Raw genomic sequence first — 17,926 nt, forward strand, 5'->3', positions numbered from 1 at the left:
TCCCAAAAAGGAGTTTTTTGAGTTCTGCCAAGGACTAATGGGAGCTGCAGTTCTTTTTGGCAAAGTTGGCTTTTGAAACACAGGAAGCGACCCTTTCACGGAGAGACTGCCCTATTTGAGCAATGAAAGGGCAAAAGTGGGTCCCTTGTTTCCCAAAAAGGAGTTTTTTTTAGTTCTGCCAAGGACTAATGGGAGCTGCAATTCTTTTTGCCAAAGTTGGCTTTTTATTCAGAGACCCTGGCACGGAGAAAAACAGCCCTGCATGAGGCAAGGGCCAAATCACCAGGCTCCCTTGTTTCCAAAAACCCTTTAGAAGAAAAAAAGGCGCAGCAGAATAATTGCTGGCCGTGTGGGAAAATTGCAAACGCCAATCTCGTGAGGAAAAAAACACCCACAGGCCCTTTGCAAAAAATTATAAAACCAACACCCAACACCCAACAGTTTACCCACACCTCCCAAACTCACCCACCCAAAATTTTCTCCCGGTCTTCAGCCTAGCTCAGCTCTAGAAAACAGCCAAGGAGGCTGTGACGCAGCAAAGTTTACTGCCTGCCTGCCTGCCTGCCCAAACTCCCTTCCACCCTCTTCAGAATCCCCGGTGCGAATGAGCCACGAGGCTGAGTGCAGGCTCTTTTCAGGACGTCCTACCAGCCCCTCCCCCTGGTTTAACGTGCTCTCTGATTGGCCACAAGGTGCCAACAACACGCTAGGTTGCCCCAGTGCCATTAAACAAGTTTGGGTGATTTGCAAAAGCATTTTTTAAAAACGAAAAAAAAGGCGCCATAACGGAAAACGGCCAATCGCGGTTCGAAACCGCGATATCCAGGCGTTTGGACAACCAAGGTTCAATATTGCTTCAAAACTAACGAAAATAACGAATTAATAACGGGTAACGGGGAAAACGAATTATTTGAGCAAGCCTAATGCTTACGGTAACTCTTTCAGTTCTGGCTATTTTAAAACTCAGTCTTGCTCCTTCTGCAACTTCATTTCCACCTGCAATTGTGGGGAAGGATATATATCTGAGTTTTATTGATAGACACTTAGGCAGGTAGTAATAATATAACAAAATTGCTTGAAATAGACTAATAAGTTAATTATCCATTGTTTCTTATTCTTCCAGAAAATTCTGCTCGCATGCTAAAGATAGCACAGCTAGAAAGTGTTCTTTTATCCCCTCATGATACTTACAAGAAATATTCAATGGTTTCAGAAATCTTGATGTCAAGAGTAAGTAGCTTTACATTTAAAAAGGAGGAAGGGATGGGGGGGGGATGAAATGTGACCGCATGTTTAAGGCTAACTGGTTTTGAAGTTTAGCTTGAGATTTGGGGGATCTAAACTCACTTTGTCAGATTTAATACCGTTATATTGATATTATTGTGGGAGTGGGGTGTATTGTAAGGTACACATTGTGACCCTTGCCTTAAATTTTCAAAAATCTTGGTGAGGTGCTGCAGGTCTTTCAGGTCTTTATAGCCTGTGTTACGTTAGTGTTAATGTGACCGTCAATGGGTTTTGAAGCAATAAATCTGCTTATCAAAGATCAGTTTCTCTGGGTTCAAAACCCTCTCTGAGAAGGTTCATTTTGTTATATATGCAGTTTGTTTTTGTTCATAACTCAGCTAATAGATTGAAATTTGTCAATATAACTAAATTCTGCAGTTTCTCTTTCTAGTCTTTCTTTGTAATTTCTTTGTTTGAGAACCACAACTTGTAAATGCCTTAGTATAGAATAAAATTATAAAATTATTATTATTATTATTATTATTATTATTATTATTATTATTATTATTTCTTACCCGCCTCTCCTCTGGCTTGAAGCAGGTAACAGAATAATTAAAACACATACAGATTGTAAAAATACCACAAATATATGTATTAAAATGTATTTTATAAAAGATACATATACATATTAAAACATATTTCTATGAAATACATATTAAAATACACAAAAGACACAAGTTTAAAATTAATGCTTAGAAACTGGTTGGGTAGGCCTGCTGGAATAGATAGGTCTTTAGATGGTTTTAAAATTCTGACAGCTCATTTAGCTGTTGAAGCTTTTCTGGCAGGTCATTCCACAGTCTTGGGGCAGCCATTGAAATGGTCAACGAAAAATATCAACTGGTTTTAGTACTGCTTTATAATGGCAAAAATTGTTCATTTATCTTCTCCAATATAAAGTATAAAGTCAGTGAGTGGTATCACTGGCATAGAGTGGCATATTTCACATTGGACGAAGAGCAAGTGAATGTACCTCTGTGGTGTTATGGGTGATATAATTGCGCCCTTTAATATTGCTTTCTGAGTAGACATAGGAACAGCGTTGGGATCTGGGTTTGTAGCAGTTATTTTACAGGACTAGTTGTAGCTCATTGATGATGTGCTTAAATGCAAGTGACCACTAGGGATGTTCTACCGTTTTGTGTTTTTGGCCTATCCCATTGCAGATGCATCCCAGGTATTAATCTTGCCGTGTTGATTTGTTTTTAATCTCCTTAGATTATGATTGTAATGTCTGTTGTAAACCCAAGAGTTTTGAGTCCCTGTCTTGTGGGTCTGAACAGATGTGGTAGTATTGGAAGGCTTGGCTGGAAGCAACAGATTTGGTAGCATGACAAACTTTGGTGCTTAGATGACAAAATTTGGTGCATAGGGAGGAGGGAGCAAGCTTGTTCTTTGCTATCCTGGAGACTAGGACGCGGAACAATGGCTTTAAACTTCCACCTGGACATCAGGAAGAACTTCCTCATCGTGAGAGCTGTTCAGCAGTGGAACTCTCTGCCCTGGTCAGTGGTGGAGGCTCCTTCTTTGGAGGCTTTTAAGAAGAGGCTGGATGGCCATCTGTCAGGGGTGCTTCTTCCAACTCTATTTTTCTATGATTCTATGTCCCTTGTATAGTTGCACAGTGATGTTATGAAAGTTAATTTGTTGTGTGGATTATGCCAGATTGGGAATGATTGTAGGCAGAAGTTGCTGAAATCCTGGTGGGACTTTTCAATTACTTGCTTTCCATGTGGCCAAATGAAAAAGATGTGCTCAAGTAATTTTAGGGTTAATAATAATAATAATAATAATAATAATAATAATAATAATAATAATAAGACTTTATATCCTGCCTTCTCTCCCAGAGCGAGGTTTCTGGGTGTTTGTTCTGAGAAAGCATGATTCCAGGTCAGCAACAAAGACATTTACTTCCTGTGGTACCATGTGATTACTGGAGGTACACATATGTTATGATTAAGTACTGAGTGGCAGAGTTTGATGACTGAGTTTACTGTAACATCATTCACAGTGGTATCCTCGATGGCCTATAGTCCATCTTGATGTGCAGAAGTTGGTGTATTGGGATTCCACAGCTTTATCACTCTTACTATTATTCATATATGAATAACTGATTTGTGTTTCTTTTGGCTATGTTTAAAGTTAGCTCACCTGCAAAACTTGACATCACTCCTTTGTGACTCTGAGAGAATCAAGTCATTGCAGCAAACCTGCCAGCTTCCTGATGTTAATTTTGTAGAGCTGTGTGATGAAAGTGAATATCACAAGAAGCTTCTACACCATCTAGAACGAAGTGATCATGTAGTGACCAATTCCATTAACCGCAGAAGTGTTTCTGCAGAATTCAAGGAAATGTTAATTGGGAATCCCCAAAAACTCCAGCAGCAAATTGTCTGGTAAGACCCCCTTAAAGTAATCTGCAGTTTTGCATATTAATTTGCAAAATAAATATTACTACTAATATATATATTTCTTTTTTTAAAAGGTTACAAGAAAATGTGCCGAAGCTTCAATATTTTCAGGATATCTCTGCATATATGGCTTCTCTTAATTCTATACTGAATATCACCAAGAATATAACACATTCCAGAAAACAAGGTATTTTTCCATGTACCTTTTAAAATATATTTTAAAGTTTCCACCTGGGTTTAAAAAAAAATGACAAGCAAACAAATGTTTAGCAAATTTTTCCAAATTGGATTTTTGTCCCAATTAGAGTAGTTGCAATAACATGACTGCATTTAAATGTTTTCATATATATAAAATGTCTGATAGATAGAAACATCTGATAGAAAAAATATTTTAAAATATGAGAAAAGTGGCCAAAATGTGTTTCTTGAGTATTGCCATTTGAATAGTAGACTGATGGAAATTTCACAGTTCCAGGCGTATTATGTTGCTCGGGAAACAACACTTTCTGTGCTAGAAACAACATTTTCTGCCCACAAAATGATATTTTTACACACATTTTTTTCTATGCAGAAAATGCCAATTTCAGCACAAAATATGCACATTTTACATAGGCTATATAAACAACTACAGCATTGTTTTGTGTGGGAACAACATGTTCTGCACATAAATATTTTCTGTGTAGAAAATTCTGTTTACTCAATTGATGTCCTGTATTCTGGGCAAAAATGCCACATATAAGTTTTGTTGCAGAATAAGTCCTTAACTACAAGTAGGTTTTGGAACACTGCACACATTTTGAAGACTTTTTCACAGTGGGAAGAAGAAAGCTGATATTACTCATCGCTTCCTTTGAGAATGAACTTAGCAAATAATTCTCTGGTATGTGATTACCTATATTGAGTCATTCCTATGTATATAACAGACATAAAAATGAAGAGTGAGGAATATTAGTCTGAAAAATAGCTCTGCCACTTTTGGAAACAGGTTGTCCTCAGACTTACTCTACAGTGGAAATTAGTGGAACCCAACCTTTTGCTAGTGAAGCCCTGAGCCAACAAGCACCATTCTCAGTCGAAATGCTTAGGTAACAGCCCGTTATTACCTGCCACTAAAAACAGTTTGGGAACATCAAGTGATTTGAAACTATGAATACATGCAATGCATTGTGCCATTTTGTTAAATTTTGACTTTAAAACCTTAAATGGATTGAAAATGAAAGCATCTACCTAACTATCTGAAGTACCATGGGTTTAGATGGTTGGATAGAGAAATGAATAAGAGTTTCACATGCATCAGGTACCAGATATAACTGCCACTCTCCTGTATACTTTCTGGGCTAGATTTGCTACTCAATTTGACAAGTGAAAAAAATAATTTCTCTGTGAAAGAGATGTCTAGCTCCTGTTTAAATTGTTTTTGTTTATATCCACCTTTCCACCTTGAAAAGCATCCAAGATAGTTTACAAATATGTTTGTTTCCCTCCCCAAAAAAACAACTCATAAGATGTAGCAAATTCCAATTAGGTGACTGAAAGCTACAGATGGTATCTCAAACAATAGACACATAAGAAAGTGTTACTTGGCCAAATTAAATACCTTCCTGAACAGAAAGATCTTAAGGATGTGGCAAATAAGGGAGGGAAACTAAATTGATCTTTTGGTATAATACATATGTTAGAACTACCCACTCACTCACCCACTTAGTTGCCCACCCCACTTGTTCACTTACCCATCACCCACTTGCCTGCCCCCGCTTGCTTGCCCCCCACTTGACCGCCCACCATCCCACTTGTTTACCGCTTGCTTGTTGACTTGCATGCTTGCCTACCCCCTGCTCTCCCACCAGCCCCCACTTGCTTTCCTGCCTGCCACTCCTTACTCACTCCCTCAAGTGCCCAACCCCTCTTCCCACCACTTTGGGCACTCAAACACTAAAAGGTCTGTCCACTGTCCTAGGACATCAGAGGATTGGTATTTTGGAAGGGCACTTTAGAATTCTCAGAGAATTCCTCTGATCTAACTACAAATCTTAGTATTCCACAGAATGCAGTTAGGTTCATAGAGATGGAGCCATGTCAATATAGCATCTCAGCAGGGACAGCCTAGGTTTGCTCTACTATTTCCAAAGTTCACTTGAAATCTTGGTGTCGAATAAATTCCAGAAAATATAGTAGAACTTCAAATTGAGCAATGTTATGCTGAGTCTTCCTTTGAAATCACTTTCTTGGGTAATATAAGTTTCAGGTCAGCAATTGGGTGGTCTGGGAGTGAAACATTCTCCCATTAGTTTTTGAAATCTATTGTTACATACACTAGATGCTATGCATTTAGTTTTTGTATCAATGTCTGACCTACTTTTGGTCTATGTAGACAGCAGGAGGACATTATTAAAAGATGGTGAATGTATCATGCTGGAGGATAAACTGGTAAATGAACCCCCAATGGTAAAGCTAATGTGATTCATTTCCATAATAGTGTTATAATACTGGATATCTACTCAGGCAATACTATTATGGACTGATATCATCAACCATATCACTAGAGGGTCATTCACCTGCCCATCAGCCACATCACTGAAGTGAAGTATTTTGTAAGGCAGGGAAATAATAGAATTAGTGAATAACTTATTACTAACAGCTAGGATTTAAATTGTGCTTAAATGGAAAATAGATGTTTTGCCCAGTGAGGTTTGGTAAAATGGCAAATACAATTCATTGCTAGTAATGAAATACATATGTCCAACAAGATTTAGGAATGGGAGAAAATTTAGATAGCTGTAATTAGTATTCTTAAGCTTATGAAATGGAAGAGTTGGGCAACATATAACAAGTGAGGGATTACTGTTTGGACATTAGGAAAACAGTCTAATTAACTGTTTATTAAAGTCTGTATTATTTGTACATGCCTGGAAAATGTTCAGGGGACAAATCTAGTCTAATTTTGAACACTAGTGGCTTTAAAATGATCCAGCCGCCTCAATCTTTCTTGTTGCAGGAATGCAAAACATTTTTTTAATGTGACTAAATCCATTGAGTTACTTCACGTTGAAATGTACCACATGGTGACACTCTTGAGGCATTTTCTCCTCTTTCCATATTCCTGCTATAAGTACTCTGTGTAAACAGTGTGGTTTCTAGAAGAAAAACTAATTTTTAATTTCTATTTTAAAGACATGTTAATAGATCTGTTCAGAAATGAAGACAGCCTCAGGAACGATCTCAGAAGTGTGGTAGGAATGTCAGAAGAAAGCATCAACGCACTGCTGGAAATGCCACTTCCAGAAAACAGAACACAGGCAAGTTTATTATTAAGGCTGTATATCTTTGGCTGACTATTTCACTCAGGTCTCACAGTACCAAATATGTTTATGCAAAGTTAGGCTTTAAATAGTCCTTAGTTTCATTTTCTCATGTGAGAGAAAAATTGCAGACTCTCCCTTATTGGACAAAATTATCCGGTGGCGCAGCGGGTTAAACCACTGAACTGCTGAACTTGCTGACCAAAGATCCTTGGTTTGAATCCGGGGAGTGGGGTAAACTCCTGCTGTTAGCCCCAGCTTCTGCCAACCTACCAATTTGAAAACATGCATATGTGATCATAGGTACTGCTTCGGTGGGAAGGTAACGGCAGTCACACGGCCTTTGAGATGTCTACAGACCATGCCAGCTCTTCAGCTTAGAAATGGAGATGAGCACCTACCCCCAGAGTCAGAAATGACTAGACTTAATGTCTTTACATTCTCATTTGAATTTCAGAACTTTCTTGCAAAAATCTCTCTAGGTCAAACCTTTCATTTTTGTGTAAAGGCACTATTTTTTTGCCCCAGAATTGTATTTCACACAAAATTTAATGGATTTTGTGCAAAACCAACATTTTTAAAAACAAAAATTCCTGAGAAGTGAAAAGTCCTGTGGTTTTCAACAATTTCCACAGTGGACAAGAAAATATACCTCTCTAGTATACATGCACATACACAAAAACACACATGCTCGTCAATAGCTCTTGTTAAAAAATTATGGATCCATCAGAATAAAATATAATGCTGACACATGGGTGAAAAGATCTTCAAATGTGAGCTCTACTAAAATAGAAGTCCTTATTGTAAGAAGGCTTGTTATCAATGCATACTGACTGAACAAAACAGAGTGAAGAAAAATGGTAACCATCTGCAGAAAACAAGATGATGCTTTCCAGGAATTCCACCATTGTTTTTCCATATTAGTGCTTATAATGTATTCCTCCATATAGAAGAATGTAAAATCCTATCCTACAACTAAGGGAAAAGTTGGGTAATAGGAGCTGCTGATGGGATATACACTCATTCTGTTTTTGCCTCTGGTAATCAGATTGACCACATTTCTGAATTATTAGGAACATCCACAGAAAATCTGCTTTGACTATGAGGCAGAAGGAGAATGCATATGCATCACAGGAAACAAACACTGGTTCCATACTGTAGAATTAAATGCAGTTTGAAACCACTTTCATTGCTATAGTGCAATGCTATGGAATCAGGGAAATTGTAATAGAGCCCCTGGTGGTGGAGTGGGTTAAATCCTTGTGCCGGCAGGACTGCTGACTTGAAGGTTGGGTTGCTACCTGAAGGTTGCCGGTTTGAATCCAACCCAGGGAGAGCATGGATGAGCTCCCTCTATCAGCTCCAGCTCCATGCGGGACATGAGAGAAGCCTCCCACAAGGATGGCAAAACATCAAAAACATCCGGACTCCCCTGGGCAACATCCTTGCAGACGGCCAATTCTCTCACACCAGAAGTGAATTGTAGTTTCTTGGGTCAATCCTGACACAAAAAAATGGAAGTTGTAGTTGTATAGTGTCTTTAGTCTTTTCTGCCAAAGATGTTTGGTGCTTCACCAAACAAGAAGTCCCAGGATTCAATATCATTGAGCCATGTTGTGTCAAACTACATTAATTCTATAGTGTAGATACAACTAAAGCCTTACTTAGATCATTTTAAGCTCCTATCAACTGCTCTTTGTTTTCTGCCTCGAGCATTTTGAAGCCAAGGAGTAGTAATGGATTTTGGAACAACTTCTTCACAAAATATTGGAGAGGTAACAGGGCTTCTGTTAATGCTAAAGGCCCAAAGAAAGATAATCTTTTACCTGATGTTTTTGTATGTAAGCACATTAAAGAAGGCCCCAGTATATTGACTATTGTGTAAAGAAGGACATCTACTTCTGTGTCAGCCACTTTGGAAGGTGGCGTAGGCCAGTGTTCTAAAAGAGAGAACTGCTTAATTCATCCTCATTACTGAGAGAGCTCACTGTTTACAAACCTGTTTTTCTTCTGTGCCAATACAGCTGATTTTCCAGATACTCCAGCTGGAGTTCTGCTATGTTGACGCTACAGATGCTAAGCTGGAAGTTGTAGCAAAGGAGTTCTGCCACTTATCACTCACAGAAAGGGCTCACAAGTCTTATCTTTTGGGAGTCACATTTCTTCATTACCTGGATGTCTACAACTTCATGTACAAGGTTTGCATAACAAGTTGCAATTCTAAAACATATTTTAAGTCATCTAGGCATGCTCACACATATGTATATGTATATGTATGTGCATCTTCTTATATGTTGTAAGGGTCAGTGTTGTATGGTGGCTTGAATGTTGGATGAGGACTCTTGAAGACCAGGCTTTGAATGTAAATTGAGCTGTCGAAAGCCTCTAGGTGAGCTTGTGTAGGCTGCATATTCTCAGCCTAAAAGACAATGGGAAATCTCTTCTAAATAAATCTGATCAGGACAACCATTGGATAGGGCCTCCATAAGTCTTAGTTGACTTGGAGCCACATAAGCATCACATATGTGTTGTCAATATATTTCTACATTGCCTAATCCAAGGACCTCATCAGATGGGGTTTTTAAAGGCAATTTCACTCTGGTCTCCACTTCTTTGATCCAATTTTACAGCCATGCCCCCTTTACGCGTGTTTGTGGCATCCTGCATTGGGTGTCACAAATTTCTAGAAATGTCTACATCACAGGCAGTGCCCATGATATAGGTTAAGTTTCCTGCAATTTTCTCCTTTTTAGTGCTATTTTAGTGCTTTCTCTCATCTGATGGGGGAAGTGACAGCATGCCATGCTCCTCATAGCAATTCCTCCACTCTTCCCATCACACGGGATGGAGGAGTATGGGTATGCGGCTTGTGGAGTGTCTCGAGTTGCCCACGGTCTTTCTCTAGCCCCTGAAACATTAGCAAGGACGGAACCTTATTGTGATGATGTCTTCTGCTCTTTTTGAATATATCACAGGAAGGATCCATAGTTATGACATTTATTAATGTATCTATTTTGTGTGTTCTCACTTGTGTGTGATGCTCTCAGAAGGATATCTGGAAAGAACCTTATTTATAATTACACTCTCCTCAGTGCTTGCATGCTACTGTTATTGCTACTAAATATATTGCTGTGTCTCCATGGCTTTATATTTTTGAAGATTCAGCCCACAGCAGAAGATTCTTAAACAAATGACATTGTAGAATTTCATGAAGTAATAATTAACTTTAGTCCAGTTCAAAATTGCAATGAAGCACTCAGAGTTATTGCCTGAATACTTAATTACAAAAGTAAATTAGGTGTATAACTTTTTTCTTCCACAATGCCACATCCTAATAAACAACCTCCTTCTTCGCCCCCTGCTAATTAAGACTGGGAAATTTAAACTGTCCAAATTCCTATATTTACTATGTTATTCATTTATGGTGACTGAATCCCAAAGGTTTCCTAAGTCTTGATTCCTGGATAATACAATAGCAGATCAAGAGCTGGCACTTATTTGTATGTAGTTGGTTCTCCATAAACATGGATTCAATCATCCGTAGCAGTGGTTCTCAGCCTGTGGCTCCCCAGATGTTTTGGCCTTCAACTCCCAGAAATCCTAACAGCTGGTAAACTGGCTGGGATTTCGGGGAGTTGTAGGCCAAAAACACCTGGGGACCCCAGGTTAACAACCACTGATCCATAGCTTTAAATATTTTTAATGCCCAAAGCAACTGTTTATATTCTCATTTTATATTAAGGACAGCATTTTACTACACAAATGTATATAATGTGATTTGAACACCCACAGATCTTTGAATGCACAAGATGTCCTGGAAATAAACCTCAGTGCATCCCAAAGACCCCCTGTATTGCAATTTGCCTGACCAGGGCAGAGGGTGACAGACATTTCATGGCCTGTCTTTATGTGGTTGCTTCAAGCTGGACTTGGTAGGATAGGTCAAAATGAAAAATGAAAAGTTTCACTTCAATTTCTGTTCTTGATTCTGGCCCCAAATATTTAGACTATACTCCTTTCATTGAAAGTCCTTTACATGAAGAACAAAAATCTGGAGACTTGTCCATGCTCATTGGCTAAAGGACAATACTCTCCACATGGCACTGGACTTGTCAGGTCCCTTAAGTTTCAGACACACAAAGGAGGAGACTCTGTGTGTGTGTTTGTTTGTGTGTGTGTGTTTGTTTGTGTGTGTGTGTGTGTGTGTGGTGGGGGGAGAACATGATTAAACTCTTAAGGGCTATCACAGAGAAGAGAGGACAGGTATGTACTGTGCTGCCTGATAGGCTAGAACCAGGTTTAATGTTTTTTAACCTACAGGAGTTTCCATTGAATATTAGAAGGAATGTACTGATAGCAAAAGTAGTTTAGCAATTAACCCAATTGCCTAGAGAAGTGATGGAGTTTCCTTCTTTGGACATCTTCAAAAAGTGGCTGGACAGCTTTTTGCTTGGGATCATCTGGCTGAAAATCCTGCACTAAGCAGGGGCTTGAACTTGATGGCCAATGAGGCTCCTTCCAGATTTATGATTCTATGAATCTATATTTTACTTTATCATTGGAGGAGATGTGAAAAGGAAAGGGAACTGTTCCATTATCCGGGCAGAGTCCAAAAGGGTGCTAGACAGAGAAGGATAGTCCATTTTATGGGGGGGGGGTTTGAAGGAGTAAAACAATTTCCCCCTGTTTTCCTGTTATTCCCCCCACCCATGTCACCGTCGTGGAAACAACCCTCATTTATGATATGGAAAGTGTGGAGAGGAATAACCAACAAAAACATTTATGTCTGGCATCCCCTTTTGTCCTCCACCCACATAATAGAACAGTACCGAAAGAAGTTTTGTCCTTTGGAGAATATAGTCCCAAAGATACAAGGCATACTGTTCTTGTCTCCATGATTATTATTTTTTTAAGTGGCAAGTAAGACAGAATTTGGGGTGCTATAGACTCAAGAATTGATGACACGCCAGACCGTCAGATTTCTGAGAAGGGCCCCATCTCCTCAGCTACACTGTGAATATTTTTCCTATATTTTTCTATGTCACAAGAAAAGTGTAAATGGTCACCCACAAACTTGAGATGCCTTTGAGACTATTGTTAAGAACATTGCACTAGGGAACGTTAAAGCCCTGGCTCCCTATATCAAATACTGCTGTGAATAATGTGTTGTACTGCCTAAATTTGGTAAAATGCAGAGACATCTTCCACTCTGTTGTTTTGCAAGAACAAATTTTAAAAATGTATTTTCAAAAAACTCTCTTGCCCTTTCTAAAACAAAACTTAATTTCAGAAAATATATCACAGTACCAGTTTTTGAGTGACTTGTTCTCCTCTACCTGAATTTGTCTATAAAATCATTCTAACTGATTTGTCCAGGATTGTGTAACTTGAAGACACATCTATCAGCAACTGTCATTGCCCTAATTGAAACCATTTTGCATGGATTTTGCCTCTTATAAGCAAATGTGTTTGATTTTGACCATATTTATGGCTTTTGTCTATTCTAGATGTTTTCCCCCAAGGAGCTACAAATCTCTCTAGATCAGGTATTTGATCTTCTCAAAGAACTGAACCACTTCAAGAAAAAGGTTATCTCAGATGTTCATCCACTCTTAGATGCCATCCATTCTCTAAAAAAATTACGTCAATCAAGGAATGCACCATTTTCTAAGGTTGGTTTCACTTGTCGATAAGCAAAAGATAACAATACTGAAAGCTAATTTTTGAACATTGCCTATCAAAAATATCCAAATTATATAAAAAAGTTTATCCAATATATAATGGAAATTAGTATCTTCACCAGAGTTGCCATAAGCTGGAAATGACTTGAAGACTAAGAACAACAACAATAACCTTTGATCGGATAGAAGGATCCAGGAAGTTACAGTGAAGGCTGTACATGAATGTCAATTACTGTACACTTCAGTGCGAAGCTTTGAGCACAATTGCATTCATTTTTATTTATTTTAAATGTTTTATCTCCAATTCACATAAGGTTGTAAAAAATAGTTTCAACAAATCATAACAAAACTTTTACAACTATTCTTACAAAAATTGGATGGTTAAAGTTATTTTAAAATCATTTTAACAGCTATACAAGTTATGAATAAAGTGGATAAATACAAAGGTTTTAATCTGGTGTAGAAATGTCCTCAAAACTAGCACCAGGGAACTCAGTAAAAGGAAGAAATTTTATAGTTGATGCATTATTACTCACAAAGGCTTTACTGGAATATAGCACTAAAATAGTCTAATGTGAATGGACTCTTGGTGAGATACACTCATACTTTGATGTCCCACTTAAGAATGTATTAATTATTTCCAGGGCCATCTGAAGTTTCCCAATAAGCTTCATAGGTTTCCCAGTGCATTGTCACAAATTATTACTAGAACATAGATAGCTGTGACTAGGTCACATTTTTGTTAGAAGCATCACAGCTGTTCTACAGCTGAAGTGGGTTGAGGTTATTATGAACAACATCAGGCTTTGAATTCAGTCAAGCCTGCCAGCAATGAAATCAGATTTGGGGAGCCGAGGGACAAAAGCGGTGGGTGAGAAGAGAGCTGGTGGATACTGGAAAAGATTTTCACTTCAGCTATTTTGAGGAGAGAACATGTGAGGAGGTGCCAGGCAGAGCAAGGCAGGAGTATGTATGGGAAGGAAGGGTCTTACTAACCTAGGTTAATCAGGGATTGCTTTGTGTAAACCTTATCTCCCTTTATATTTCCCACAGCTCCTCACTAAAATGGGTTGCAAGCCTTTAGTACAAAGGAATCTGTTTCCAGAAGGATAGCTGTGATAATCTGAAAAAATATCTATAGTAACAGATATGAGTCCAGAGGGGAAGAATCACTCATATCAAAAAAAACCATAAAATGCAAAAATTCCAATGAGAATGATGTCAAAGCTTATGTCTGTTACTACTATGTTTATTTATACTCCATTTTTCTCTCCACAGAAGACTCAATAGATAGATAAATAGATAGAAAGGTAAATAAATAGATTTAATCCAGTGTTTATAATAACACAGAAATTCTGGCATAGGTAAGCTAATTCACATACTAGTAGTGGGGTAAAATTTTGTGGTTTCAGTTCAGTAGAGATGAAGTGAGAATGTAGTCAGTTCACATAATTGACTAGCACGTCCTTGAAGACATTTCAAATAGAAAAATATATGTGCAATGTAATATAAAACTTTTGTCCACCACAGTTTTGTTTATTATAGCTTCATGCTGAGCGCTGAAAATGATGTTGCTCTCCTTAATAATTTATGTAGTTATTTTCAACATTTACCAATTGCCCTGCAGTTTGTTTTTTTCTTCACCTCCCTATTTGAATTTTAGGAAGCTAGGTTGAGTAAAAGAATTTTTTTCTGACTGAGCTAAGTGATCCAGTTAAAGATTTAACCTGACTTTAACCTAACCCACATACAATGCTAGCCATTCTTAGCCCATGCTATTTCCCAATATGATGTGGTGCTACATCAGTGTTATTTCACATATACGTGATTTCATCTTCATTCTGACAGTACACTGTCCATTTGCTTCCACAGGCACTTAATCAAGCTAGCAACCTGACATTAAACACTGGAACATTAAAAACCCTCTCCAAAGTTTTCTGCAACCAAGAAATTACTCCTTTGTATTTTCAACCTCTGTTACCTGATTTTGGAGAACAGAATGTTCACCATTCTTCAGCACAAGATGAGCGTGTGCAAAATATTATGAAGAAATATGGCATTCCTCAGGATTCATGTGAGTGAAATTCAAAGCTCCTTGCAAAATCAAATAAACACAATGCAGAGAAATATCAAGAAGAAGCAAGTTCTAAATCTCCTTAAGATCAGTGGGATTTGAGATAGCTTTATCTTAGCCTCATGGAACTAGGACTTAGTCATAAATATGTTGTGCTTTTCTGAATAACCTCAGACTTTACCACTTTCATTCATGTGTAGAAATAACTGCACGAACTGAACAAGTTACCACATGCCTTATGCATTAGCATGGGCATCCCATTTGCAATCAGAAAAGACATAGTTCAAGATGTACTTTCAACCATAGCCTTTTGCAGAGCATTTTGCATGTCTAGCTTTTCAGAGATTTTAGATCAGTGGTTCTCAACCTGTGGGTCCCCAAATGTTTTGGCCTTCAACTCCCAGAAATCCTAACAGCTGGTAAACTGGATGGGATTTCTGGGAGCTGTAGGCCAAAACACCTGGTTGAGAATCACTGTTCTAGATACAATCTTATGCTCTAGATACAACCAAGCATGCATCTTGTTCAGTGAGACCACAAACTTGCCTGATTCCAAATAAGACTCTCTGCTGTGAAAGAGTCAATATATCTTTTAATGCCTTGTCCAGATTGAGCCATAGTCAATCCTTATCCAAATATTCTCAGCCTTCAAATTCCATTTTTATCTAAGACTAGTGATCTCACCAGATGGGGATTGCTTGGTAGCATACTCTGGTTCAGTGATAGTTTAGCCACAGAGCCCTCTGGTTTCCATTCCATGATGTAATACTACTTCTGGCAAGGGCTCCATGGCTAAACTTTCGTGGAATTGGTGTATGACGAGGCGGCAGCAACACAGGAGGCTTCCCATGTTGCACCAGCAGAAATGGGGGGAGCTTGTTGGCCAACATTTTCCCCTATGGGATGAGGTTACTGGTGAGTTGACTAATGTGAGATGTGGGGCAACAGGTGCCCCATGTCCCCTGATGGACACCACCAGATTTGCCACAATACGTGGAGATTCCGGTGGCCTGTATGTTAAGGTCGACAATGTTATACTCAGCATATTCTGAATGAAGACACCCGAATCCTTACAACTCTTGTAAATTTGCTTTTGTAATATAGTGCTTATTAGTACTGAATTTAATTGGTAGGCAATATACCTGAGACAAAATAAGTGGTTCTAAATATATTGAAAAACTTTCCCCTTCCCTTCATTTTCGGAAGCCAATGCGATTTAATTAGATGTTTTGAAATATAACCGAACCTCCACATTTGAAGGCTTGATTTTGGTGGGTTTGATTACTGTATACGAGGGTTATTCAGAAAGTAGATTACATTTTTGAATTAAAAATAAACAAAGTTTAGGAGAAAACATTTACCATATGCAGTTGAAAACCACACCCAAATACCACTACTCAACATAGTCGCCATTCAAATCTAGGCACTTATCATAGCGATGAATGAACTTTGCAACTCCTTCCCCATAAAACTCTGCTGCTTGCGTCCTCAACCAGCTGGTCACCCCTTCCCACAGCTGCACATCATCGCCAAAATGCTACGTTGCCAGCCACGCCCCCATTGTTGGAAACAAGTGGTTGAGGACGCAAGCAGCAGAGTTTTATGGGGAAGGAGTTGCAAAGCTCATTCATCGCTATGACAAGTGCCTAGATTTGAATGACAATGTTGAGAAGTGGTATTTGGGTGTGGCTTTTAACTGCATATGGTAAATGTTTTATCCAATACTTTGTTCATTTTTAATTCCAAAACGTAATCTACTTTCTGGATAGCCCTCGTATATCATTGGTTCTCAACCTGTGTCCCCCCAGAAGTTTTGGCCTTCAACTCCCAGAAATCCTAACAGCTGGTTAACTAGCTGGGATTTCTGGGAGTTGTAGGCCAAAACACCTGGGGACCCACAGGTTGAGAACCACTGTTATATATGGGTTTGATTAAAATCTATCTAGGAATCTCTAGGTCCTCCAGTATGACTCCGTAGTCAACTTGTATCAGAATTTGATTACTGAGCACATTAGAGGACCTAAAGAGTATTTAGAGAGACCATCTTTCTAAGAATAGCTAGGTCCTCCAGTGCAATTCAATGGTCAATGTCTGGTTTTTATTTGCACCCAATATGAATCTCTTCTTTGTGCATGTCACTGCATAGAAACTTATCCCAGAAGCACTCTCTTTCTCACCCCGTTACTCTTTTGAAAATCTTTCCCCAAAATAGTTAGCATGAAAGTATTTTTAATGTAATGTCATGTCAGTGGCCAGTTAAAATTCAAGATTTGAAATAACTTATTCAAGCTTTATAGCTGTTGATAATGAGAAGATATGACTTGTTAAAAAATAATATGTTGGTAAAGATAGAAGGCAGTAAGAAGATCGTATTAAAGATAGATAGACTCAATCAAAGAAGCCACTGCCCTGAATATGAAACATGTGAGGAAGGCTGTTGATAGCAGGGTGACTTCAAGTTCTTTCATTCACAGGGTTGCTATGAATTATAGCTGATTTGATGGCAATTAACATTAAGTACTAGAGGTTACAAAAACAAGAATTTCTAATTTATCCTTTTGTTTCAAAATGAGGTAGGCAAGGTTTTGTTCCTCTTCATGTTGACATCTGAAATCCTTTAGTTATCTGAGAGTCTGGTGGGCAGACTGAGCTTGCTGAACCAACAGTTTGACTTGCTTTGCCACTTTTACAAAGTTGTAGGTTGTCCTTCAGCCTATGTGAGATCACATCCTGAACATATAGGCCAATGTATGCATAGAAATGAAAATGAAAATGGGAAAAATTACTTCAAAAGTTACTGAGCTTTTGAAGATTTGTTGGAAAAGAAATGCAAACCTTGAACTCTTTATGGGGAAAAGTTTATATCTGAAAACTGAAGCAATTTAGGCAGTAGTTGAGGTGGCTTTAATACTTTGCCAAATCTCAAGTCTCCAATGAGTTTGGCTTTTGTAGTCAAAAAGGTCACTGCTTTTATTTCATGGAGCTGTTTTTTTTCCATCTGTACTGACATTGGCTCCTCTGAGCTCCAAAAGCTCCATTTAACCTTAAACAGAAGGGTTTTTGCTAGAACAATAAAAATCTTGTTAGCTGAGTTCAGCAGTGGGAGATCTTTGGGGAGGATTAGCTTTGTCAAATGGCATCACATCAGTATGTGAAGACAAGGTTTCCTTGGGA

The 17,926-nt window shown here is 38.4% G+C and overlaps 1 protein-coding gene across 3 annotated transcripts in view; it reads left to right on the forward strand.

Moving 5' to 3' along the window:
- The window catches only part of abca12 (ATP binding cassette subfamily A member 12), a 212,858-nt gene that overhangs the window by 87,562 nt on the left and 107,370 nt on the right, over positions 1-17,926 (forward strand). For all 3 annotated transcript variants that reach the window (XM_062960972.1, XM_008113539.3, XM_062960963.1), the window contains exons 10-16: positions 1,124-1,230; positions 3,430-3,683; positions 3,773-3,885; positions 6,870-6,994; positions 9,022-9,195; positions 12,505-12,669; positions 14,551-14,752. In XM_062960972.1, coding sequence (XP_062817042.1) covers positions 1,124-1,230; positions 3,430-3,683; positions 3,773-3,885; positions 6,870-6,994; positions 9,022-9,195; positions 12,505-12,669; positions 14,551-14,752 — 1,140 coding nt within the window. The remainder of the gene's footprint in view (positions 1-1,123; positions 1,231-3,429; positions 3,684-3,772; positions 3,886-6,869; positions 6,995-9,021; positions 9,196-12,504; positions 12,670-14,550; positions 14,753-17,926) is intronic.

Source organism: Anolis carolinensis, chromosome 1 (assembly GCF_035594765.1).
Source record: "Anolis carolinensis isolate JA03-04 chromosome 1, rAnoCar3.1.pri, whole genome shotgun sequence".
Classification (NCBI taxonomy): Eukaryota; Metazoa; Chordata; class Lepidosauria; order Squamata; family Dactyloidae; genus Anolis; species Anolis carolinensis.